Source organism: Biomphalaria glabrata, chromosome 17 (assembly GCF_947242115.1).
Source record: "Biomphalaria glabrata chromosome 17, xgBioGlab47.1, whole genome shotgun sequence".
NCBI lineage: Eukaryota > Metazoa > Mollusca > Gastropoda > Planorbidae > Biomphalaria > Biomphalaria glabrata.
This window is the reverse complement of record NC_074727.1, coordinates 17,726,512-17,754,302: the sequence shown is the minus strand read 5'-3', so window position 1 is coordinate 17,754,302 and position 27,791 is coordinate 17,726,512. Positions and strand designations below refer to the sequence as shown.

General features: G+C 32.4%; 2 protein-coding genes across 5 annotated transcripts; one reads left to right on the top strand and one right to left on the bottom strand.

Moving 5' to 3' along the window:
• Positions 1-1,409: 1,409 nt before the first annotated feature.
• LOC106068642 (uncharacterized) lies at positions 1,410-21,283 on the bottom strand. 4 transcript variants are annotated; one of them, XM_056015840.1, is made up of 14 exons: positions 21,085-21,283; positions 18,912-18,963; positions 17,232-17,409; positions 16,592-16,730; positions 16,151-16,219; positions 15,737-15,813; positions 15,237-15,284; positions 14,384-14,466; positions 11,973-12,092; positions 10,344-10,424; positions 9,768-9,906; positions 8,690-8,772; positions 7,697-7,793; positions 1,410-3,240 (listed from the first exon to the last, which is right to left on the bottom strand). In XM_056015840.1, the coding sequence occupies exons 3-14, from the start codon at positions 17,385-17,387 to the stop codon at positions 3,061-3,063; spliced, it is 1,272 nt and encodes a 423-aa protein (XP_055871815.1). In that variant the 5' UTR covers positions 17,388-17,409; positions 18,912-18,963; positions 21,085-21,283; the 3' UTR covers positions 1,410-3,060. The 4 variants fall into 4 exon arrangements, with proteins under 4 accessions (XP_055871815.1, XP_055871816.1, XP_055871817.1 ...); XM_056015841.1 differs by having other exon boundaries at positions 21,119-21,283; XM_056015842.1 differs by lacking the exon at positions 21,085-21,283 and adding an exon at positions 20,869-20,969.
• A 2,095-nt stretch (positions 21,284-23,378) lies between these two features.
• Positions 23,379-27,446, top strand: LOC106065315 (uncharacterized). Its single transcript, XM_056016273.1, has 3 exons — positions 23,379-25,931; positions 26,549-26,606; positions 27,430-27,446. Exons 1-3 carry the CDS (start codon positions 23,379-23,381, stop codon positions 27,444-27,446), a joined length of 2,628 nt encoding a protein of 875 aa, XP_055872248.1.
• Positions 27,447-27,791: the final 345 nt, after the last annotated feature.

Sequence of the window (27,791 nt, the reverse complement as noted above, 5' to 3'; positions counted from 1 at the left end):
TTTTTCCCCTTTCCAACTGGTCCAGACAAGTGATAGGATCATAGCGTATTGAGAACGCCAAAAGCGCTCCCACAGCTAGTTTTATATGCAATTTTAGCTATTTTTTAAAATGTATTTTTGTTGTATAGGTTAGAGCTATTTTTATATATTTTATTTTATAGGTTAGTGTCAGATTTTATAATTGTACTTCCGCATATTTATATAGGTTAGTGCGGGATAGTATAAAAGGGATGTGCTACATGCTGTCTTAAAACAGTTGAGTGTACATTTGACCAGTGGTCAGTACCATATCTGTCTGTGTGACAGCTGAAGATCATTGTGGTCTGTCGTCTAATTATATTTTTATTCCTGTACCTGGGACGGCCTTCTATTATTACTGCTTTTAGCTGCTGAATGCTACTGCTTTTAGCTGCTGCAATTATTCTGCTGAAATAGCTGCTGCTTATAACTGCTGTTGTAGATCTATTCTAATTCTAGGGAATCTAGTGTTATTTTGTTTCTGCTATTGATAGTTTTGTTATAATAAATTGTTTCTGTAGATCTATTCTAGATCTAATTCTAGGAAGCTAGTGTTATTTTGTTTCTGTAGTGACTAGTGTAGTAGTTGTAGTGATTTAGATCTAGTTAGATAGTTGGTTTGGTTAGTTTGTTAGTGTTTGTAGTAGTGTAGATTTAGAGGGTTTTAGCTAGTTGCTGAGTTCAGTTGTAGTGTTAGTGTATATATTATTTTTTTATTATTGATTTATTTTTGTATGTAAATAAAGTTTTTTGTTTTATTTATCTTAAACTAAAGTTTGTTATCTTGTTTACATTTAGTTAAGTTAGTATAGTTAGTTGTCTGGTTACTTAGGTGACTCTAGCCCCTTGGTCACCATACCGAGGTGCACAGATTGAGCCCACCCAGTAGCGCAAACATCTGCCTACTGTTGGTAAATTTTAATGTTGAGCAGTAAGAATAGGTCCTCTCCCAATCGCGCCTGCCTGACCTGCTCACACAAAACAATTTTTAATTTTATTAGACAATTGATAGGCTACTGTTGAAAGTGTTAAACTGTTTACATATGCATCTTTACTCACAATATACAATAATAAAAAAACTCTGAAATATAAGTTTATTTTTTTTTTCCTAACAAAAATAAGAGGCAGAATTATTTGTTTTCACATGCAGGAAGCCATAACCCTCACAGCAGGCCTGTTCAAAAGTTAAACAGGTTTCATTCTCTCTGTTTATTGGATTTATGTTCAGTATGTGGGAAAAAGAAAGAAAAAGGATAGAGGAAGATGAGGAAAAAAGGAAAGATAGGATAAAGAGTGAGAGCGTGTGTTAATGGATAAAAAAAAACAACTAGAATGTTAAAAATTTTAGCACCAGGTCATCTTTAGCTTCAAAATTTAATAAAAGTCAATAATAGTTAATTTAAAATATTTTATTATAACAAAAATAAGAACATTCAGGCTGTGTACATTTATATGTATTTAATAACATTTTCAAGACATCCAAGTTGACCAGATCAAGCAGCTACTCCTAGCATTTACAAAACATCCAAGTTGACCAGATCAAGTAGATACTCTCAACATTCATTTACATCAGAGTAATACATAAAAAAAGAAATTTAAGATTGAAAATTCTGGTTCCAGCCTATTACTCATCAACATATTGCTTTAAATGGCAAATTAAAAGGTTGCACTTTAAAAATTAGCATATATGATCAAAGCCTATTTAAGCAAGTCAAGTTCTGAATATTGAATACCAGTTGTTATGATACATATTTGATAGTTATTCATGTAGTAATCTGTTGACCGAAAAGAGTAGATAAAATTAGAAATATGACATGTTTAGAGATGCTAGAATGAATGACAATAGAGATGCTAAGGGTAGAAGACTCAATGACCATTTTCCCCAGTAAATAAACGTTTTAAAGGTTTGCTAAGCCTTATCCTGTTCTTTAAAGAGTGTCTGAAAAGCCGAGCAGCTGTGTGGATGCGCACATATGTTGTAAATTTTGATTGGAGCACAACAAAGTGAAGGCAAAGACATTTAAAGTATTTCAAATACACACAGCTCAATAGCCTTACTGTCATTGGCTGGAAAAAAGTAAAATTTACTGGCTGCTGTGCTGGCCACACAAAATACTATTTCACAATTAGATGAAATAACTGTGACTTTCACAGAAATAAGTGAACTCTAAATCTAATTACCGATTAACTTAGCTTAAAGACTTAGGTCTTCTTGAAAAGAAATTAGTATATTGTTATAACCCTGCCATGCACACTGCCATCCAAGCTAGTGCAGAAGGTGCATGTATTAGAGACTAGACTGAAAAAGAATGTTGAAATGAGAGAGAAGTAAGTTCTGCCCAAGTCTAGAACTTATGAAGAGGCTGTTCTCAAGGGGGACATTGTTATTATGTATTTGTGATGTTGTGAATGAACACCTATAGCGTGGGGTTGCCTCATTTAAGGTAATTTTACAATACAATAATCCAAAACAAAAACAACAAAAAAGTACTAAAAATAATAGAATTTCTTTACACAAAAATTCTGCACTTCTGTGTACTAGTGAGAAAAATTGTACACACAAAAAAAAGTGTCATATAGTGCTAGCATGGGAGACAACCAGATAAATGTGCATTATGCACAGATATGCCATGGGAAGTAATCAGCATCATGGTTTGGGGGAGGGGGGGGGAATTCAATATAACAATTTATAAGATTAAGGGCTACCACCTCAAGCAAAGTTTCCGCTCTATAATCTCAAATAATTATTTGATTTTAGTAACAATCAAATAATTAACATTGTCATATTTTGGAATTCACAGTAAGCTAAGTTTTATTTTTCACTCACTTTATTTTGTTTGTTATTTTTGGGGGTTCCCAATGTGCCATCTTCCAGCCACCGTCTAAAAACTATTGCACTACTGATCTGAAACAATATCACATTTAGTAGTTTCTGTTTCCTCTATCCTATAATCCAGTGTAGACTTAATGATGTTTACAGCCAAAAACAAAAATAATAAAAGAAAAACCTAACAATAGCACAATAATATCTTCAAATCTTGGTCAAGCAGCTTGGCTACCAGCCAATCTTGTTCTTCTCCACTTCCGAATGATTTTCAGCACAGCCTCTACGATAGGTTCTGGTTTCCTGTAAATCATATGTCGGTCTGCTCCATTGACAACTGAGTGTTGGACAGTGGGTTGAAACTTGGACAATAAGCTTTGCTCTGCCCTGGCCCATGCCTAAGTTAAAAAAAAATATCTACCATGAAAAATTAGGTATAATAATACTAATAATAACTGTTACAATGGCTAACAGAATCATAGGCAGCAAAATATGAAACTGAGTGATAAAAGTTTATTGTTTCTTACTTAATCTCCAGTGGCGTAGCAATTATTGTAGAGAAAAAAACTACCCCTTTCAGACCTTTTTCTAATCTATCAGGCAGATGATGTTAATGTCATTTGTTTCTTTGGCCAATGGTTAATGAGCAGGGTGTCATAAAGGCCAGCACAACGACCAACCGCGTTTACTTTCCCCGACTAAAGTCAGGTACCTATTACATTTGGGTGGACTTGGGAGTGCCATTAAAATCCAGAAATTCAAAATCGTAGTCTTCACAGAGAAATCAAACCCAGGACCCCAGGTCCGGAAGCCAAGCGATTAACCATTTAGCCAGCAACTATGGCATGAAGGAATTCATTGCATCCAAGCCCTTGACTAATGAGGGCTCAAAGGATCATCGAACAATAATCATATATTACTCTGAAAAGCTGCAAAAGCATTAGATAGTCATGAAACATTATGTTATAAAAGGTGGTAATACATCAGAATCTTTTTGTATAAAGGTTCTGATACATACCAGATTTGTTTGTTATTTTTGTCAAACTCAAACTTTTAGTTTCTTGAGCCCACTACCCCACTGTAAATATCTGCACATTAGAAATTAAAGTAATTTATTAATTTTTTTTTAAAGAAATCATATATATATATATATATATATATATATATATATATATATATATATATATTGTAGAGACTTTGGTGACTGCCAGTGAACATGCAATTATGACGACATTAATTAAAGGCAAGACTGTAGTTTATTATAGTGAATAAGACTAGACTGTTCCCATTTTGGATTAAATGTTCATATTCTATATACATCTGTACATTTACTTTATTATAAGTGACTTGATCTTTATGTTTACTGATGAGTGTTTCTCCAGTACTGGTATCAAATAGTGTCACATTAGACCAAAAATTAAAGTGGAAGTTTTTGGTTTCATTTTAAGTGTATTCACTTCTTCACCCATTGTACTTAAAGAATTTATCAATAGAAAATGAATTGGAATAAGTATATTTCCTCAGCAGTGCTGGCAAAAGGGTACACACTATTGCATTTCAGGTGCATCACTGGGACACCATTGATGATTAAAGTACAACTAACTGTTAATTTGTTGCTTTTTTATCATAATTTGAATGTTTCTATTGTATTGAGCAGCTAGATAGAGAAATTGAAGTTTATGAGCACTGACGTTATGTTTGCGCTCAATTTAAAAAATGGGACACCGTAGCATCTGTAACACTACTGGTAAAAGTTTTTTAAATAAGATTTTTTATAAGAAAATAGAATTTATGCTATATTTGCATTATAGCTAATAATATAGGCTATTATTTGCTGCAATATCTCAACAATAATTCAAGCATTTATTATAACATAACTATTATATCACAAGATGTTGCAGGTGCTACAACGGGACACCAATATGAAATATATAGTTTTTTTTGTTAATACATGCTGAAATACAATTTTTTAAAGTCTGTAAATACATTACCAATTATTCTTTTATTAGTGATTCACAAAATAGTTTTCTATAACCACAAATGAATGTACTAGGCCTTTGTGTGTGTGTGTTCAAAAATCCTTTAAAAATATATTAGACATAACTGCCTCAAACATGACCTAATCATAGACTAAAAGGTGCAGCTTTCTGACTTTCAATGCACCAAGAACAAGATCCAAAACTAGATTTACATATAAATTGAAATATAGAGTAGATTTAAATCTATACAAGACCTATATCTAGATCAAGACTTGTTTAGTGTCCTGTGAAGCACCACAAACAATGACAAACAATAAGGCTTACATTTTAGATAAATTAGATAAAAAAATAGTAACCTATGTATTTTAGATCAAACTTGATAATAATAAGCTTAATTCTTATTATAATTCAAAACTTTGGTGAGAAAAATACTTATATCTAGATCTTTGAGATTTTCTGGTATGATTCAACACGCGGGCACGCTGCCCTGCCTCATCGTGGCGCCCGCGTGGAAACGGCCATTTGAGGAAGTGGCTAGGCGAAATGGGTAGCAACACAGGACTCCCGTGGGGATGCCCATGGGTAGACGAGAGTCCACCCCTTTCACGGGCGGGGTTGTAACAAAGTCCCCACAAACACGTCACCAATCCATGCGCTGTTCCTCAAAGGGACCGTTACATAAATGGCGGATCCCGCACAGTTAGCTTGGTACATTGAAGGAAAATGGCAGAAGTCCCCGGTGCGTTCCCGGCCTTCGGCCGTGTCTCTAGTCCACGTGTCGGGGGTCGAATGCATCGGTAAACAGCAATGCCTTACATAGGCATTGTCTAGGGTCTCTCCCAAACAGAACTGTGTGTTCACACAGGTTTGTTTTTTTTTACTGTTCGGCTGGACGACCAAACAGGTTTTTTTTCAAACTTAGAGCTCGAAGAGCCTTCGGCTCAGCTCTTAGACATCAACAAGGTATGATTCAACATGCGGTGTTTCAGGTGCTACAGTGAAAAAATGTGGGACACCATGTCTATTAATGTCTCCTGTTAATTACAATGTAACCTTTTCCCAAGAAAATGGCACTAATTGTGTACTAAGCAGTATCAGAGGTAACATTAAAGTAATTCCCATCACATTAATAACTTTGTTTAAAAAAATATTATTTTTTTTGTCAAGCGCGTTTGAGGTGCTTCACAAGGGACACCAAGACCTATTTTACTAAAATTATATACATTTTTACAGTTTTAAAGAAAAATAACACTGTGTAAATTAATCATTGATGCTTATAGTAACAGAGACACAATTGGGAGTAGAATCCTTTACTTTGTTTACAATTGATAAAGGTTTAAAATTTAGTTTAGTGGGACACCATGTGATGCACCTGTGACGCATTTTTTACGGCGACATCTAAGTAATACCAAAGTAAATATAAAATAAAAAGATAGAGATAATGCAATAACATTATATTGTTAACCTATTTCAACAAAAATGTCTGTTCAATAATCCTTGCTTTTAGTAGAATATTACTTCAACCTAAGCCAGGTGTTCCATGTTACATCAAGAGATGCCATTTTGTGCAATATTTCACACATTTTCTACAATTTTAAAATTCCACTATGCACCTTTCAAGCTCAAAATATCACAAATTATACATAAACCATTTCTAAGTGCATTGAAAAGAAAATTGTGACATTTAAATAAGAAGTTTTTGAGTTATAGACTTTTTAGTGAACCAATACCTATTTGTCACCATCACTGGAGAAACAATGAGGCGCGGTGGCTGAGCGGTAAAGCGCTTGGCTACCGAACCGCAGTCCGGGGTTCGAATCCTGATGAAGACTGGGATTTTTAACTTCAGGATCTTCGGGCGCCTCTGAGTCCACCCAGCTCTAATGGGCAACTAACGTTAGTTGGGGAAAAGTAAAGGCGGTTGGTCGTTGTGCTGGCCACATGACACCCTCATAAACCGTAGGCCACAGAAACAGATGACCTTTACATCATCTGCCCTATAGACCACAAGGTCTGAAATGGGAACTTTTTTTTTTTTTTTAACTGGAGAAACACTCTGATACGAACTACAGAGTAATACTATGTGTAAAGAAACACACAACCAATCTTCTGATCAGTACAAACTCTACAGACACAGATTAGACAATACAATATATATATATTCTATTTGAAATATGCTTTATAGACTGCTTATAAGATCTGTAAGTTATAGAAAATAAGAAGAGGGCAGAGAAAAAGAAGTGTTGTTTACATCACTGAAAATGGTAAATCAAATGTGTTCCATCAAAAGTGTTTGAGAATTTTGTTTATTATTTACTTTGGCAATAATAAGAATGAGAACAAACAAGTGAAAACCAGAAAAAAAGTAAGAGGAGTTAAAGAAAACCTCAATGGAAATGCAGATACATGACAATCACTAGGGCAGAGCAGTGAGCATCACAGACAAAGAACTTTTTGGAGATAATCTGCTGCTCATTGTTACCAACATAGCCAACTTAGGAACATTTTAGGAAAATTTTAGGAACAAATTTATGCAACCATGGTTATTATCTTTTTTACATGTGCATGCCAATCATAATTGTAACTTCTCAATATAAACAATTGGATTGTCTGCTTTTTTGGTTGGTTTTTACAGTTTTTGTTTTGTCAATTTTTAGGGAAAACTTTTTAGTTTTTATCTATATTTCATCCTGTTCTCTAGATTAGTCATAAAATGGAATGTCAAATATGTGAGTTACAGATTGTCATTAATGGATGAACACTTAATATATGCTCATTTAAATTGTATGATTATATTATCTGCTGGAATTAATGTCAATAAAAACAAACCTTTTTTTGTTCAAACATTTCATGTACATACTGAAAACAGACTTACTTTATTCAAGTGCCCTTGCATCTGCTCATCATAATAATTCCCTGTCAACACTGTGACAGAAATGTTTGAGGCCAAAGACTTAATCTTCTTTAATGTTCTGTCAAAATAAAAAAAAATTGTTTAATATTCAGTCAAATGTGGAAAAAAACAAAACAATTTTATATTCTTTATATTCTTTAATATTCTTTGTGTGGATAAAATGAAAACAAAAAAAACAATTATATATTTTTTTATGTTCTGACAAACATTAAAAAAAAAAATATTATATTCTTTAATGTCTATCAAATATAAAAAAAAAACAATTACAGATTTTTTTAATGTTGTCAAATGTGAAAAACAAACAGTATAGGATAGTAATGTAGGGTTGAAAGTCTTATTTTATTGTTAACATTGATTGTGGGGAAAAAAATGGAAATTCAAAAGATAGATCACTGCTTATTTTAAGGCTACTATACATACGTCACGATATGTGTTAGAACCCAAGGAACATGCTAAGTTTTATCAAGATTAGTCAAACGGGTTTGATTTCTATTCATAACATACAGACATACATATGCCTTACTTTCTACTTTATAGTATAGATAATAGAGTCAAAGAAAGTAAGTTATTTAAAAAGTTTTAGCTGACAAAATAACAGAGAAGTAAAGCCTAAAAAAAAAAATTGTGTGTTTTTTGTGTATGTAAATTCCCAGTTTCCATAAAAATGGAGCTTTAGGGTTAGAGTAAGGTCATGGTCATGGTACTGACTTCAATTAAAACAAAATATTATTGGTTTTGATCTTCTTTAAAAAGTTAGGAATGCTTGATTGCCTGAAATGAAATAACTTTCAGCCATCTTTTCCCCATCATTTTTCAAAAATTGCTATCTAAATTATCAAGTAACACTTTTTTTGTAAAGATTTTCTAACAAATGTTTACATTTTCATGCTAACAACATCCCCTTATGGATCATGGTTACAGTATTGAAGATCAAGATTTATAAAACAGGCTCACCTAATCTGTGAAAAAGTTTCATTGATGAAGTAATGCTCATCCACAACAGAGCTCAAGTGACGAGGGTGACACATTAAATATTTCTGGGAAAAAAACAAACAAACTCAGCTCTAGGTACTAAGCAAAGTTGCATAACAACAATGTATGTAATGTCGGCCTACTTAGAGGCAGACAGAGAAACTGATGGAAAGACAACATAACAAAGTGGATGGGCCTGTTGTTGAATAAGATTCTATCAAAGGCAAAAGACAGAGAAGAATGGAGAAAGATAGTCAACAGATTTTGTGTGGTGCCCCAATGGTCCAACAAGCTAAGGGATAGGTGAAGTTATGTAATGTATAGACAAATAAAACATTTAAATAATTATATAACATTGTATAAAAAGATAATATATATGCAAGAAACTAATCCCCATACAAAATGTTCTTAACAACATTTTTGTGTTATGAAAAGTCTCAAAATATTTTTGTATTTAGCTCAAGTAGTGAAGTGCTAAACTGAGAATCTGACATTCCTATCCCATTGGAGGTAATTATTTTACATTACCATTTGTATGTACCATTAAAGCCAAGGCAGTTAATTATTATATTGGCTCTTTGATACAAATGTTGGTTACCTAAATTGAGTTTACAAGCTCCTTGCCTACAGTAATTTTCAAGGAAATTTTCTTTATGATCATTGATAAATATTTTATTTAAAAAAAAAACTCATAGCCATCATGAAACATATTTATGATTGTTTTTAATTATTTCAAAGAAAATGAAATATACCCATCAATGTTAACATTATATTTTTATTTAAAAACCATTATCAAACAAAAAGTTGTTTTTTTTTAATGAAATAACTAATGAAATATTTAGCCATATTTCATGAACAGTGAATTAATAACTTGTTAAGCTGAATAAATAATGTTATGGCTATTTTCAAAGCGAAAGCGATAGCTTTAATGGCACGCCAAATATCAATTTATAAATCTCTAATTTCCATCACAGCTTCACATTTTATAAGCTTCTTGTGTTTTTCATTGGTTTGAAATATTAAAACAAAAACGAAAAGACTTTATTGTTGTGTCCCATACCTGTCTAAGCATTACATTTTCAGGGACATGTTCTCCAATGATTGGCTGTTTCAGGATGCCTAGAAGAAGTCCCAGCCTTGTGATACCAAGAGCAGCACCAAGTTGAAGTGTTTGATAAGTTGGGCCTAGACTGCCATACCTTAAAATGTACAATTAACAAGTATCTTCTGATCATTATGTTTTTCTAAGAAGACACAATGTCATTTACAATGGATGAAATTTGTTTTGTAATAGTGCATTAAACATCACAAAACATTGCAGGATTATGTAAATATTTATATTCTTGCCACAGTTTTACTCAGACATTACAAAATGGAGTTTACATGAGAAAGTTAGCTTATATCCAATAATTTAAAGAGTTCTTGTGTCTGTTTGTTTTAGTTATCAGTGAATTGTATTTCTTAAAAATTCAATTTAATCATTGTGGCATGGAATAAAACAACAGTTGGGTAGAATTTATATATTAAAGAAATACTTTTCGTGGATTATGTCCCCTAACAAAATTAAACATGCCAAGTAGAATTAATCCAAGTAAGTGATTTTAAAAGAATTTATTTTCTGTCATACAATGGTTACCAGTGTTGAGCCCATACACTATCTGGCTGCTGGAAAAGATCCTCTGATAATGGGTTGACTAGTATTAGACCAAGAATGTCACTGAAATAGTTATAATAAATGGTTTCAATAACTGACATTCAGTTTAATAAGAATCAAATGATTAAGAATAAAAAACAAACATTTCACAGATATATAATTAAAAAAATATTCAGAATCAAAATACTATTAAAGCCAATCTTCTACAGCTAGATTAATGCCCCTAAAACAATGACCATTCTTGTTTCAGTCACAAAACAAGGCATTACAAAATACTAGTCATCTAAAATTTTTTTTAATTAGTCTAGCAATAAAGAATAGGCCACTACAGCTTAGACTTAAGCTGATTATGAAGATTCAAACTTCAAGATGTGATCACAACACTAAGGCTTCTTCTGGTGAAGCTAACAATGTGCAACCTGAGCACACATCCCTGAGGATGTTATGTTTAGACAGGTATGGAACACAAGAATAGTCTTTTATTTTTTTAATTACATTACAATTTTGTTTTTTTAATTAGTCTAGCAATAAAGAATATGCCACTACAGCTTAGGCTTATAAAGTTCATAAGGCTTCTTCTGGTGCAGCTACTGATGTGCGACCTGAGCGTAAAGGAGTTTTATAAATGTTCCAGCAAAGCTGTACCATCAGAGGAAGCATTAAGAGAAGAAAAAGAGCTCATTCAAAGGGATTTAACTAGAATTGATTAGAGAAATTCAAACTTGTCACTGAGTGTTTACACATTTCTAAGTTTAATGAGATCAAGTCCAGTGGCTGTTCAGGTCTGCACATGATTACAATGTCACAAATGAGTTGAATAGAGAAAGATGGTGCATTATTTTAAAGAGTTTTTTTTTTTGTTTTTTAATAGATGCTGGTCTAGAAAAGAACTTTAGAACTACATCACAATAGTTTTTCTTTCCCCTTTTATATGCTTTAGAGTTCTAGCTCTAGATCTTATGATTCTGAAAGCATAAATCTTCTGTTCTGATTATGAAAAAAGCAGCAGATGAATAATATTGACATTCAGAATGGGTTAAAAGCAAACAATATTTATGCCAAAGTAAAACAAGTCTGAATTAAAATGGACTAGGCATGTCAATATGCCTTAAAGTTGACTTCCCAAATAGAATCCAGCAACTCAAAGGTGAAGTATATCATGGAAAGTCCTTACAAGGTGATCAATAAAGATACACCAACAAAGAATTTGAAATCAAAACCACTGCCTGGAAAAATTAGCAGACAAGAAGACAGTCAACGAAACTTAAGTTAATGCCAACTGGCCAGAACTGGGTCAATGTATGCATGCCAAAGAGTAGTCTCCATATCAATCCTAATGCATAGAGAAAATGAGATTAGGCTCAACTATGATTATGAAGGAGGAGCTTCAACCAATTTTAATGCTTAAAAAACATGAGCAATAGTGATGTGTTTCCAGTACCAAGAATAATCACCCATACTTAAAGGTCACCAGGTAGGTATTGGATCTAGGTGGATTGAGCACCATCCCAAAAAAAATATTGAACATTAGGATTCAAACTCTGGATGTTTATTTCCACAACCACCAAGAATTTTACCCACCAGACATCTAACTAAATTAAATGACTGTACCTTTCATATAGGTGTGCATAGAACTGGGAGACCACTGCACCCAACTCAGCCCCAACAAAAATTATTGGCCTTGGTTGTTGACTGCTGGTTGTCAATAACTTGTACAGATCATCTGCCATTCTAGAAAAGTTATCAACAATTTTGATATTAACTCATTAGCTACTAAGCCCATACCTAAGCAGCATCTCTCTAAATACTAAGCAAAGGGAGGTAACTCCAAAACATCAATAGACTGACTTTACAAAATATATTTTAAAAAACATAAAACAACATCTATCAATAACAAAAAATACTTCTAAAAAAAGAGAAATGGATGACCTTTAAAATGATGTATAATTTGAATAGGTTTTACAAGATTAAAACAATAAAAACAATAGGTAAAGACGAAAATTTGTTCGAGTGCCTGATTTTTTGAAGATCTGTAATTTTTGGTAATATTTAGTAATGTTTATAAGTAGGAATTAGTAAGCCTAGACAATAAACATTATGCTTATATATTAAATCTGTATATGTCTTGAGTATTTACTGACTTTCACTGTTTGTGTGTGAGGCCCTTGGTTGCCTGAACATGGCATCATGCTGATGTGGTTCTGCATGTGTCTAAGATTTCATTACTTCTAGCATAACAAAGTAAAAGTAATCAAACCATTGTCCAAACCAACGTTGTGAACACCCCCAACTAGATCTATTTCATCAAAAGTTTTCATGTGGTAAATAAAAACTGTTCAAAATATCAGTCAAAGAAGTTGAAGATTCATTGAGGCTAGATCCAGATAGTCTAGATCTAGGCTAGATGATAGATCTAATGTTTACTTTACTCTCTCTGAATCGGACTAGATCTAAGTTAGAATCTAAGTCTAAATGTAGCGCTAAATTCTAATGATCAATGTCTTGATCAATATCAAGTTCATTATTAGCTGTATTTAGTGTATTATTTGCGATAATGGGTCTAAAAATTGAAAGGTCATTGAGAAAATGGCCTGCGCAGCTAAGGAAAATCGAAAAAAAAATAAATTAACAAACTTTGAAGGCCCATAGAAACTGAAGCAAAAGACGTAAAAACATCCGTTTTTTTTAACAAAATGATCTATATTTCTACTTTTTTAAAAACCCAGCCAGCTCAAAATAACACCACGCGTCGTGCAGGAAAACGAGAGCTACGCAAGTCACGCTGTGTGTGTGCTGTGGCGGGCGCATTTGGGCGCATTAGTACTGAGGGGGTAAGGGCGCATTTGATCGCAATAGTAGCTAATGAGTTAAGCATGTGAATGGTACAAAACATTTCTTTACTAACATAAATACAATAGTAATGTTTTTGAGGGAAGAAATCTTTTCTTAGCTTTATGTAATATTAAAGTTAAAATGCAGCACTTTAGATGTATCTGCATATTAATGTAAGTATTACAAGATGTGACATGAATCTCATCTGAGGAATAACATGCCCAATGATGATAGAATTTATGGTCAATAAAAAGAGTAAAGCACAACTGAGGACTTCTAAAGAAGACTGCCACGAACCAAAATTCAGAAGAGTCTTGAGCTAGTATGCAGTCACAAAATTAGCATCAGTCAGGTTTCAGTCTTACAGACAAAAACTGAAATAAAATGTGTCACTGACAGCCTAGTAAAAAAGGACATATCATCCCTAATTATTGGACACAGAAAGGTCAATTCATTATTATTATAACATTCTTCACAAATTAAAAAAATCCTCTAGTCAAACAAAAAGCTTGAAATTGTTTAATGAAGGGCCTTAGTTTAAAAAAAAGAGGTGTAACATCCTTTTCTGGTTTATTTGAAAAAGATGTTTTGATATAAAAAAAAAAGTCTTTTATTTATATCATAGCACCTAATAATGAGAGATATTTTGAAGTAAAAACAATGTAAGTTTGAAAAAAAATGTATCATAGTCTTTTTGTTTTCAGTTGTAAATTTAGTTTGTAAAGATCTGAGTTCTGTTACTTTATTAGTGTTTTTAATCTATGATGTTTATAGTGGTTATGCAACATCATCAAGAGTTAAGCATTCTGACATAAGGATTATGTGTTGTTCTGAGTAACTGCAAAATGATCTTAATGAATATTAAAGAACTTTTTTTTTGCAGAAGGGAGGGCATTCATTACTAACATTTTCACATTCATGTTTCTCAAGAACAATTTTAAGAAAAATTTCTTATTACTCATATTATTTATGATATCTGCAAGTCATATTAAGTCTGTTTAAAGCATTTTTTAAAGTAAGAAGTATAATTGATTACATTATTTATCAGGACTGAATGTAATTCCTTAAAAATACTAGGCTTTTAATATAAAATGTTGTGACTTTCATCAGTTATGAGAACAGATGAGTGTTTGGTTGTCAGTTTTCCATTTTTGAATATATACTCTGGAAATTCACATAAGAACATTTACCTTTCCACTGTGAAAGCATTCCAATTGGAAAAATCATTGAAGTTTATATGAGAAGCTTGATCTGGTGTACTGTTTGATTTATTCTGAAATAAAGTCATCAATGATACATTATCTGCATCTGGACTGGCACAGTCTACATATTTTAAATGTAATAAAATTTAAAAAGCAATCATGTAGTAATGATCAACTTTGCATTCTGTACTTTTTTTCACACCCAGGTCTAAAGGGTAAATGATATTGACTGATCAAATTAAAAAAAGAAAACAGTTTTTCTCAAACTGGGCAGGAATGAAGGTAACTAAGGGACAGTACAATAGCATTTTTTTTTAATAAACAAAAAGTAAGTAGTAGTTATTGTAGTTATAAATCCATATTTAAGAAAAATTAAGAATTTAAGAAAAAAGTAATTTGACATTTTAAAAAACTCATGTCATCTAAAGATCTAAGTACATAGTTTCAAACATTTCTGCCTTGAATGTCTCTCATAATTTAAAATAGGTTTGTCCTATCACTTCTTAATTCAACTTAATTTGACCTACCCTTTCTTTTTTTCAAGAAGAAATAGTATTTTGTAGATGCCAGGAGAAAGAAATTGAAACTCAGAATGCAGGATAACGCTTGGCACTACCTCTAGAGGCAGAGGCATTACTAATAAAAGTTTGAGAAACACTGGTTTAGAGTAGCATCCTAAACACATAAACACGGCAGCGATTTGTATGTGTTCAACTTAATATTCATTTGAAATGGAGACTTTTGATTGGAAACTGTCTAATAAAACAGTTTTAGATCAACAGCAGGAGTAAATTAAGCTTCATACTTAACTGACAATAGTTAAATTTTTTCATTCAATTACCAAAGGTCTTTCACTGAATCCAAGGCCTGCTCTGTCATAGATACACACCTGTGAAGAAAATTGTTTTAATTAAAAAAAAAAAAAGGGAAAAAAAATGTCTCTTCACTTTAAAGGAAAATCATTCATCCTCAGATACTCGCTTGCATTATTATTTATTTTTTTACACATTCCTGCATATTTCACAGTTTTCAATGATATAAAGATAAATGTAACAACAAATTGTATTTCAGTTGTTCCAACCGTTTAAAATGTTAACAAGCAGGAATATGATACAGATTTATTAATTGTATGCATTATAATCTACAACCAAAGTAGTAATGTTTACACAGAAACTAGAGATCTATGTATTTTGAAGGATTATTTATGTGGATGACTTTAAGCTCTGTGAACTGTATTAGAACTTGATTATAAAATAAGATTTTGTTGCTGAAATACAAAAAAACAATGTGCACTGCCTTTTCTTTTTTAAATTTCAATTTACAATTAAGAATATATATTACATTAGCATGGTCTGCCAGTTTGGCTGCCACCAAAGTCCAGACATCAGAACTCATTCCTGTTGGAGCATCCAAAACAACTGGGAAAAAAAATGTTTGAAAAGAATATTCAAGAAAAGTTAAATTAAACAACTATCATCAGCAAACCAAGTTTCCTAGATTTTATATTTAAAAAAAAGACAGTATCAATCATTAGTAGAACAAAATTCCAATTAGGGTCTATTTCCATTTTAAAAATAATTTGTATCAGTTTAATAGATAGGTATTAAAATTTTTTTTTAAATATTTGCGATAGTAAAAAGATATTTATAAATGAGAAAGGTTTTAAAAAAACTACTACTACTTTATCATCCATTTCGGCATATAGTTTTTCTTTTTTTTTTAAAGTAAGCAAATGCTGAAATAGTTTGAACATACCAGTGGGTGGGCCCTTTCCTCGACAAGATAAAAACAACTTTTGTCCCCATCCTACATCATAAAGTTCACCTGAGAACAACACAAGAACAAGCCAATAGGTTTAAAGCAATTAGGTCAAGAAGCCAACTTCTCTCTTTTAAACTGTCTTCTGTCATTAAGAGACAAATGCACGTAATAAAAATCCACTTCCTTTCTTTTTGTAGGATGGCTACAGATACAGTTTCTTATATCAGCAACATACAGTACGTTACGGACTTCATGAGAATGCTTTGAGAAGTTCATTTTTTTTTCCAGATGTTAGTAATACAAATATTAAATTTTTTATCCTTTAAACTACAGTAACATCAAAAGATTAGTTATCTACAAAAAAGGTAAACAAGAGGTTGAAATGTTAACTTCTAACTAACCAGATATAAGTAAGTTAAATATGACTGTACAAACCTTCTGGTTTTAGCTCTAAACTCTCTCTTTGTAAAGAGGCATAGTTGAGGAATGGAGGAATGAAGATGATAAGAAATATGTACTTGATCTTGCTAGTGCAATGACTTAGTAGACTAGACTTTGGTGACGAGTTTTTTTCCTTTGGATTTAGAAAAAAAAAACAAGATTAATTATATTAATCTTACCAAAGATGAAGAAATGTTTTGGGATTACTCTGTTATAAAATGTTATGCTTGTATGCCTTAATATCCATAAAGCAGGAATAATACTTTTTTAGTGATCCCACCAAAGATGAAAAGCTGCTAATAAATAGTTTTTTGTGGTCTGTCACATATAGATCTCAAAAACTATATATTTTTTAGCATGCTTAATACAGTAATTTAAAAAAAAAAGAAAATATGCATAAGCATAAGCTGCCTGGACATAAAGAATTATCTTCAGGTCTGAAGATTGACAAAGAGTGCAGTATTTCACATATTGTGTGTGAATTGAAAGAACAAATTCAGCATTTAATCTTATATCCACCCAAGAGTTTTTAAAACATCTATATATTTAATTTCGTAAACACTAAACACTGCGAGAAGGCTATTAGTAGTAAAAGCTATGTTTTGGAAAAGGAAGATTTTAAATAATTAGTTACTTTTGCTGATGTTTTCTTTTTACTGTTTTTATTTTTTATTTTTTCAACACTATTGCCTTGGCTGTCTCCTGGAACAGGGCTGAGATCAGATGGTAATTTTTTACTTTCTTCATTTTGTTTATTTTTAGCCCTGCTGCGCAGATCTCCAACTGTCATTTTTTTGTATAAAATTCAAAAGCTGAAAAAAAAAAAAATGATACAAGTAAATGAAAAAAAATCTGAGCAGCAACTCAATGAAGGAGCAAAGTTTTACAATGAAGACTGTGTATGATAGGACATAAGAAACATAAACGTCCATCTTAGTCTTTAGTTCTCTGTTCACAGTTAACTGGTGCTGCTACTGTCACCTCTTTTGCCACTGCCACAAGGTCACAGATCCACGTCACTCTGTTGTTGTCCCTAGGAAGATTCCCTCCCAACACACAATGGATGTCTTCTACTCTGCAGGATTGATCCCTACCACTGTTTCAGACACCTTCTTGTACTGACAATCCCAAAGTGGCTGCACCTTGTTGGTCTATCCAGGGCAATGATCCCTACTGTAGGCGAAAGCACAAGCCAAGACAATATGTTTTCCTTTTTCTTCTGGATTCAAACTCAAGCACCCTTGATAGGTAGCCAAACAGTTTTAGCCACTCAACCAACAACACATCCAACATCATACTTGAGTATATAGTGAGTCTAATACTTCTTAATATGGTTCTATTTGCCCTACATCTGTGTTGATGTTAAAATGGTCATCATGGTAATATATAAATATAGATGATATAATAAAATATTTATTATCCTGGAGGAAATTTGGTTAATAAATTTGCATGACACGTAACAAAATAGAACAATGATGCAAGAGAAATGTACAAGCATGCAACAGTCTTGTCAAACTTTAAAAAATAAATAAATATGTTGAGTTTATATTCGAAATTTGACTTTTGTTCATTAAATAATTTCCAAAGCCAAGGAAATGAAAGAATTCTCAATATTAATCTGTTTGTTGTTGTTATTAGATCTAGGTCTTAATAATTATAAATGTCAATGTGATTATTTAATTTAGATCTATAACATAAGAATCTTAATATACTCAGTATATTGAGTATATTTTTTTTTTTAGAATCTAGAATCTATAACTATAATAGAAGTATCTAGAGTAAAGTACTAGATCTAAATTGTGTACATTGAACTTACTATAATATGATTCTAGATCTACTACTTCAATAGTTTTTTTATTAAATCATTGTGAATCAATGTCTTTATTTATTTAAATAACATACTCATAGTCATAGTATTTATAGAAGACCTAATCATCTAATCTTTGACTATGACTATGTTACTATATTGCCAATATTGGTGACTATATATAGTATATATTGTGACATTTGTGACTAGATCATTAGCACTTGCGGTGACTTGCGTAACATTCTTCAAAAGGCACCTTCGATGGGAAGTTTTACCGTAGTAGACAGACTCATCACTGGCCATCAGACTGTCTTACACTTTCACTTACAGAACTTACACAGTCTAATGACTCTAATCATACTAATGTCACAATGATGACAATGTCACTAGTATTAATAAGATAATACTTAATAGATAATCATATTTCATAATAATAAATAACCCAATCCAGAAAAATTTTAATTTTTAAATCAAGTTAAATCAAGTATCAAGTTATTAGTTAATTACCCAGCCCTAGGCCCTGGAGTCAGTGGCCAATGCAAGATGAAGATTTAGATTCCTAGAAAAATAAAAGTAGAATCACTCATTCACTGCCAGTGCCAGTAGTAGAATCAAGAATTAAAATGTCTTTTCAGATCAAATTTTATGGATTTTATGGAATTGAATTGTGAATATTATTTAAATTTAACTTATAGATCTATATCAGTATATCTAGGTACTTCGATAAACTGACCTAGATCCATTTTTTTTTCCTCCCAAAAAATGGCTGAAAAGTGTGTCAGCACATTTTACCCTTTTTTTAGGGGTGGTCATTTCCATCAAAGTTTTAGCATATTGTATTTGATTTGAGGACTAAATATGATTACTTTTTGTAAACATAAGATATCAGAGATAATTTTTATTTGCTTTTGAAGCCAATCTGTTAAATTTTTCTTAACAAAAGTTTATGTGAAAGTAGACATTTTTACAACTTTTTTCCTATAAAAGTTACAACAATGCTGTTTGCTACAATAATTTATCATATTATGCAATGTGTATATTTCAAATCTCATTAAATTCTCTTGGCGCACTTTAAAGATATTTGATATTAAAATTAACAAAGACAAAGAAGGGTAAAATTTTCTTTTTTAAATAAAATAAAAGTGTTTATGGTTACAACAATCTCACTAATTCTATTGAATTTAGCATGTTAGTATATATATATGTGCTAAGTTTGAACTTTGTAGCTTGGCGCACTCTTTAGATATTAATTTTCAAAGTTGATGGTAAAAATCTATTTTTAGTAACAACCAACACTGTGATTTACTGGAAATGGTCAATTTCTGTCTATCACGAGCTATTTTTAGAAGCACACATAGGAATTTTTCATTTAGATTAACTTTTATAGCGTTTGAATGCTAGATTATGGAGAGGGAATGTGTCTTTATTATAATGAATTTGTAATGTGCAAATTTTAAAGTAAAAGTTTAATTACTTTAAAAAATAATATTAAATATTACAATTTTTTTTTCATATTTTTAGCTCAGCGAACTAATAATTATTTTTTTTTTCTGTGTGTTGTTTTTTTCTATTTTCTTTTTTCTAATACATGTAAATTAATAGTTAATAAATGAGTACATTATATTTTTAAAATGATGAGCTATTATTGCACAAAATTCAAGTAAAAAATCTTTTAATAACTTCTAAAAAAATCGCAAGGTTTCTTTTTTATTTTATTGTCCGAAGCAAGAAATTTTTCATTTACAATCTAATTTTTAAAGCATTTAAATTAAGGCATTTGAAAATGATTAATTGCCAGTGCTCTACAAAAAGGTTAAAACTGTTTTTTTATGAAGTTTATATAACTTATAGTCATTAAATTTTAGGAAATATTTTTCTGCGCAGTGCTATTTTCATTTATAATTTATAAGAATTATCTATTTGATGCATATAAATAGCTATTTAAATACAGTAGAATTATAATTAAACAAAATAAAACACAATACAGATCTCTGATTTGTTTTATTTGTGATTTTTGGGCTCATATGATGACAAAATCACATATATTTTTATTTTTTGTCGAAGGCTTTTTTTTTATATATTAATTCACTTTTTTCAAAGATTTTATTGCTTGGTCTTATTTTTTAAATTTATTTTAACAGAATACTGGTTAATGTAAAAGAGTGTGAAGTTTCAACCCCATATCTTTAAGACTTTTTATAATACAGTTAATTTAAGTTCAACTGTCAGTTGTTTCGGTCACAGATTTTTTTTTTATTTACAAAGGCTAAAGAAGGCTCATTTTTGGCCACTAAAAATTTAATAACTTCCCTCACAATTAACTCAGCAATATAAAATTGGTATCATTGGAAAGCATTTCTCAAGCTCTATCTAACTAAATAGGTTCCATTGCATTGTGATCATTTTGAAATTTTTATCGAAGTACCTAGTATATCTTATTTATCTAGACTTAGACTAGACTGACTAGATTTGACTTGAGTGACTAGATACTAAAGATAGTAGAACTCAAGTAGTAGAGTTGGTTTTTTTTTTTTGCAACTAAACTAAAGTCCCCTAAACTTAACTAGTGAACTACACTTAACACTGACACTAGTCACAGTCGTGACTAGAATTCTCATATGATCTAGTGATCTAGATAATAAATAATAGACTGGATTAGATGATCAGTATTGAGTATTACTTTAGATGTCTAGATTTATCATATAGATATACACCCTATAGATCTATATATCCCCAAGTCGGCGGCCCAAGCCTAGATCTAGACTCTATATTATATCTAAATCTATAGATCTATCTAGTCTAGAACTCTAGTCTAGATCTAATCATTCTAATGATAATCTAATCGAAATGCAACACATGTAAACAACGTCAACACTTCTAAAATTCACAGTTGTTTCCCTTTCAGTTATAGATACGTATAACGTTACTATATCCTATACTCTTAAGCGAGCAATTCTTGTATCCTAGAGTAGAGTCACTATTGCGGAACAGTTTGCAGCTACTTTTAGTTTTCAATTTTTTGCTCCGTAATGGTTAGACCTATGGAAAAAACTAAAAGTATCTAGGCATTGCCCATCCATTTTCCGATAAAAATAGACGCATTGTTTAGTTTTTCAACAGATATTTAAATTTTACATTCAAATCGACTGAGATATGGTCAGTCACAATTACGGAACAAGATTTTTTAAGAAGTCACACGGAACACGGTAAAAATGTCGGAACAAAGCCTATATAAAGCATATATTTATTAGTCTTATATAATACTTGAACTCCTTATCCTTTACATTAATTTTATTTTATTAAAGCTTAAGACAACACATTATCCCTTTTTAATCCTTTACCTCTTTAATTTAATTGACGTAACACTACCCTGATTTTCCTTACAAGATTTTATTTTCCACTATTTTTTATTTCTTTTTTTGTCATATTAATATTATAGAGGCCTACATGATATTATTTGATATGATTTGTCCTCTTTTTGCTGGACGTCTGGTAATCATAATAAATTATATATTATAAGTAATATTATTGTCTAAATGTTTTTAAATTTATGTGTACTAATACAATTTCATATTTAAATTCCTATGATCTAAATTACTATGTAAATATTAAGCTAAATGCGCAGGTCAAATAAATGACATCTATAGTGTTCCACAATTGTGACTATCTTTAAAAAGGTAAAAACTTGGTTAACACCTCCCAATTTTTTAAAAATTAAATTCCTGGTAGATGGCTACGACATGAAGTTTTTCCACATCCATTAATAAACCTAAAAATAGGTGTACCATGCAGGTTATGTGTCATTATCATTTTTAAAAAGCCTTAAGCCCTAACCTGTGCGGTTCTCCTGGTACGTGAAAAATAATGGACGATTCCACACTTATCAACTTTAACCTGGAGTCAAAATTAATTTTCTGCTGTGAAAGGAAAACCCTTATATTGGAAATGTAGAGAAATGGACCATGCGCAGTACCGTTACAGTAGTTTAGCAGAAAATTTCAAAATAAAGTAGATTTTTAACTAATTTCGACGAGCTATTCCGCAAACATGCCTGCTCCGCAATAGTGACTCTACTATCCTATACTCTTAAGCGAGCAATTCTTGTATGTATGTATGTATGTATATATATTTATAAATTTTATTTCTGAAGCTACAACAGCCTTATCCCAGTCGGCAGCATCTAACAAGACTGGAAATGGTACAATACCGTATTGCTTATCGCAAAGGACTCACCAAAAATCTCCCACTTGAAAAAGATCGAAGCGATCTTGATCTACGTGAAACACAATTCAACGCACTACATTTTGGTGGCCGACTGTTTCAGCAGTATCTGGTTGACACATTTATTAGAGTCGAACGCGATCGCATCCAGTGGATCAAGTCCAACCAAAAGAAGATTCTGGCTGAAAAATACATAGGAGTGTCTAACTTTATTAAAGAACTTGCTGAAAAGAAAGATGCTGTTGTTGGTGAAACCATCATTTTACCATCCTCCTTCCCAGGCTCAACACGATACTATGCTGAACAATTTGAAGACGCCATGGCTATAGTACGACGCTTCGGTTCACCAGACTTCTTTATAACCATGACATGTAATCCGGAATGGCCTGAAATAAAAGAAGCTGCCCGTATTGTTACCGAGGAAGTGTTTGTTATTCAGCAGCGAGCTCAAGATCGTCCTGATCTCGTTGCGAGAGTAGCAAAGCTGAAGTTTGAAACCATTATTGAGGAATTGTACAAGAAACAAATCTTTGGGAAAGTAGCAGCCTATGTTTATACAATTGAATTTCAAAAGCGTGGTCTCCCTCACATGCATCTTTTACTAATTATGAGATCGGAAGACAAAGTGCACAATCCTGATGAGCTAGATGATTTAATTTCTGCTGAGATCCCACAGATCCCGAGTTGCGAGAACTGGTATTGAAATGGATGATCCATAATCCTTGCGGTGAACATGACTTAAATGCGTCATGCATGAAAAACCACAATGGAAAAATTCATTGCCGTTTCGATTTCCCCAAACCTTTTCAAGAAACAACATCACTGGTTGACGACGAAAAACCAAAATTAAGACGTCGGTATGATTCCAGACTGGATCAGCAGAGCCCTGAATTTTCTCACGAACTAGCTGTCTACCGAAAAGACAAGTCTGGTAGAAGAATAACCAGAGACAACCGCCACGTGGCTCCTTACAATGCATATTTGCTGAAACTTTTCAATTGCCACATAAACGTTGAATTTGTTGGAAGCATTAGAGCAGTGAAATATTTATACAAATATATTTACAAAGGACATGACTGCGCCTATATTAAAATTGTGGAGGAGCAAAAAAGAATAAATTATAATGAACCAGACACATACATTGAAGGGCGGTGCATCACACCACCGAAGGCTTGCTGGCGTTTATCTGGAAATGAACTCCAAAAGAAGAGCCATGTAGTGCAACGTCTTGACATACATCTTCCTGGTCACTACCGAATGTCAGACATTGTGAATGTGCAGGAAGATCTGGCGGATACTGGCATTAAGGGATCCACATTGGAGTCTTATTTCAAAACCAATGCTACCAAGAAGCAAAAAGAAGAAGCTAACCGTCTTGCTGGAAAAGATGAAGAAATTTTTTACCATTTTTATTGGCAGATGCCCGAGCATTTTAAATGGATAGGAAGGCAAAGTGAATGGGTTGAGAGGCTTCGACAAATCAATGTTATTGGTCGTATCCACAGCGTTAATTTTGTTGCCCAGCCAGAATTATACCATCTCAGGATGCTTCTGTACCATGTCAATGATCCTGCAAGTTTTGACGACCTTCTTAAATTTAATGGTATCAGATATGCCACGTTCAAGCAAGCGTGTCTGGCTCGAGGGCTTGCCTATGATGACCAACAGTGGATAGATGGTCTGCAGGAATCGGCTATGTCAAAAACGCCTAGAGCCATGAGAACACTATTTACACAGATTTTAATATTTGGATCTCCAGAAAATCCAAAAAGACTTTGGGAAATGTTCAAAGCAGATCTGGCTGAAGATTTTCTTCTAGAAATAGGACGCACAGGTGGCCGAGTGGAAGACGCGATAAATAATACCTATCGAATTATCGCCTCCAAATTAAATACCGAAGCCACAGAAGGCAGAGATTTTCAGTACTGGGTCAACACCTTTGGCATGGACAACATTGACTTTGTCAATAACCATTTAAATATGGATATGCTTAACAACGACTGCTTAATACTGGAAGGGGAACGGTTGTATGGACTCCTGAAATGGAAACAGCTTGACATAGTGAATACCATTCTCGATGCTGTCACAAGTCATAACTCTGGACCAAGATGTTTTTTTATTGATGGACCTGGAGGTACTGGAAAAACGTGTGTGTACAAGACTATTTATCACATTCTACTGGGTCGAAATTTCAATGTGAAATGTATGGCATTTACAGGAATAGCATCAATTCTTTTGCCTAATGGACGCACCTCACACAAAACATTTGGCCTCAGTGTGCCCCTAACACCTGAATCAGTTTCAAACATAAAGCTAGGATCAATGAAAGCTGCTCAGTTAGCGGAAGTTGATGTATTTTTAATGGATGAGGCCCCTATGCTGCCAAAATACGGACTTTCTACCATAGACCAGCTACTAAGAGCAATCGGCAATTCAAAAGAGCCTTTTGGAGGAAAAACAATAGTTTTGGGGGGCGACTTCCGGCAATGTCTTCCAATTCAGCCACGAGCTAACAGAAGTGAGCTTTTAGACGTATCCCTTAAAAAGAGTGACTTATGGAGACATTTTAAAATATCTCGATTAACCAGAAATATGAGAGTTGATGAAGAAGAGACGGATTTTGCCGAGTTTCTTTTAAGGATTGGAGACGGTGAAGTGCCATTGAATGATATGGGTGAAATAGCGTTGCCACAAGATGTCATCTCAAAAACCAACATTATTGACGAAGTTTATGGGGATTGTTTGGCAGATAAAAGTTACGAAAACATGAAAGACAGGGCAATTTTGGCTCCCCTAAACAAAGATGTCAATTTAATCAATTGTGAGCTTATAGACAGATTACCTGGAGAGGAAAAAGTCTATTTTAGCTTTGATTCAATCAAGGATATGTCAGAAGGTACACTTCAATTTACCACAGAATTTTTAAATTCCATAGACATCGCTGATTTGCCTCCACACAAACTAAAACTAAAAAAACACACAATTATCATGCTACTTAGGAACTTGGATGTTTCAGAAGGACTCTGTAATGGGACGAGGCTCATTGTCACTGAACTGTGTAACAACATAATTATTGCTAAGATTCTAACTGGCGAACATTTTGGAAAGGCAGTTCACATTCCCAGAATCACTCTAGATTCCAGTAAGGGGAAACTTGGATGCACAATGCAGCGCCATCAATTTCCTGTGACCCCTGCTTTCGCCATGACAGTCCACAAATCACAAGGTCAAACATTTCAGTTTGTTGGAGTTGATCTCAGGGTCCCAGTCTTTATGCATGGTATGCTGTATGTGGCCTTTTCAAGAGTGAAACGACAAAGTTGTTTAAAAGTCCTTCTTCCCCGAGACAACGCAAATTACACCCGGAACGTTGTGTGGAAGGAAGTGTTGAACTGAGATAAAGGATGTTAGTATTAGGAGAGACAAATGTTAGCTACTTTACTAGGATCTAGATATATAGGTTTTGTGTTACAATTATTTATAAATAACACTTTCCAATAGGTATCTAGAATAAGGCTTATAACATTTTTCTTTGAAAAACGTGGATGGGAAATAGGGATTGTATTAGCTGTAAAACGTCCATATTCTCAACTTGAGATCAACTCATTCTAATGCTGAAATATAATATGCAATTCAATGCTACGGTGGTATGGGGTAAAGTCACATCCCAACAGTTTGTGCACTCTGTTTGATAATAAACTTCGCTATGAATAGGCTGAACATCACAGAGTTCAAACTTTGAGTTCTAAAATTTGTTAAGCATTAAAATACAACTATTTGTTAGTCGAACATCAGAATGATATATAACTTCGACCTTTTATTTTATGTCGGCAAATCAATTTAAAATACAAATATAATTATTGTTTGAAATTTTATTATAAGAAAAACACAAATTAAGATTAATTTGGATATTCCTATTACAGCCTGTTTGTACCGGAGAATTGATGTACTGGATAGCAACTGGTAGTGGGAAGCAGAGATGTGAGTCCTCATTAGACATTGCTATGCTAGCACCGTGGCTTTGAACCAACGTTAGACTCTCTATGACCAGCGTTTATCTGACTCAAGGAAGATTTGATAATGTACCTAAGGCGTGTCTAACTTCAAGATCCACAGACCTAATTGTTTATGTTTTATCTCTTTGGATATGACATAGCTTTATTATAAAACAATAATAATCCACTCTAGCCCTACAATTTATGTCTGGGAGAAGTAGAGTTCTTTAGTGCTTGGATATGTTTACTAAAGAACAGTTTTATTAGATCAGATAAAAAACAAAAATATGTGTTACATTTCTACAAAATCGATGCATTGAAACAAATGGAGATCATAGAGATCAAAAGTGATCTAATGATAGTGAACATTTGGTGAAACTTCTCAAAATGTATTTTGTTCATGAATCAAATCTTTTTTGCACCAACATTATATTTTTTATCAATTTATTTTTGTTCTCTAGGAAACTCTTGGGTATTGTAGTATCTGTCTAATACCGCAGTTAAGTATCCATTTTTTTTCTAATACCATTAAATTTAAGTAACTGAGTGTTATGTACAATTAATAAATTTAGATAACCAAATATTATGCATGGTCATTACATTCAAGTATCCAAGTTGTATGTATGGTCATTACATTTATGTAACCATGAAGTATGTATGGTCTTTACAAGTATTATCTATTATCATTACATTGAAGTAACCAAGTATTATGTATTGTCATTACATTTAGGTAAAAATGGTTTATGTATGATTATTACATTTATTATATGTTCTTTTTGATAATGCTATGTATCTCTTTGTGCCATTAGTTCTTTTGCCTTCTTAGCCACAAAAAAATGTTATTTATGATATTTGTTTGAAAGGCATTGATCATGCATTGATTGATTTTTATTAAGTAATGGGAATGAGATAAAAGTCAAGCAATTCAGTAGATTGCTAGCATTTCTAAGTAAAGTAGTGAAATTTCTTTTAAATATAGATAAAAAAAATTCTTTAGCTGTGCAAGTTCAGTTCTTTTTCTAGGCTTATATTCACTATTACTAAAGGGCTAAATTCTAAACATTGTATAAAGTAGTCAAATGTGTGAGTAATATCATTAGGACTTTTACACTAATGTTTAATGTAATTGTACTTTATAAATTGATGACTACATAGCTGACATTATATCTTG

Coding starts and splice junctions, on each gene's coding strand:
- LOC106068642 (XM_056015840.1), bottom strand. CDS start 17,387: ATGACAGTTGGAGATCTGCGCAGCAGGGCTAAAAATAAACAAAATGAA. Junction 15,285..15,736: donor AACTGGCAGACCATGCTAAT/GTAATATATATT, acceptor TTTTCTTCACAG/GTGTGTATCTATGACAGAGC. Junction 7,794..8,689: donor GAAACTTTTTCACAGATTAG/GTGAGCCTGTTT, acceptor TTATTTTGACAG/AACATTAAAGAAGATTAAGT.
- LOC106065315 (XM_056016273.1), top strand. CDS start 23,379: ATGAAAAACCACAATGGAAAAATTCATTGCCGTTTCGATTTCCCCAAA. Junction 25,932..26,548: donor TGTATGTGGCCTTTTCAAGA/GTGAAACGACAA, acceptor TTCCTATTACAG/CCTGTTTGTACCGGAGAATT.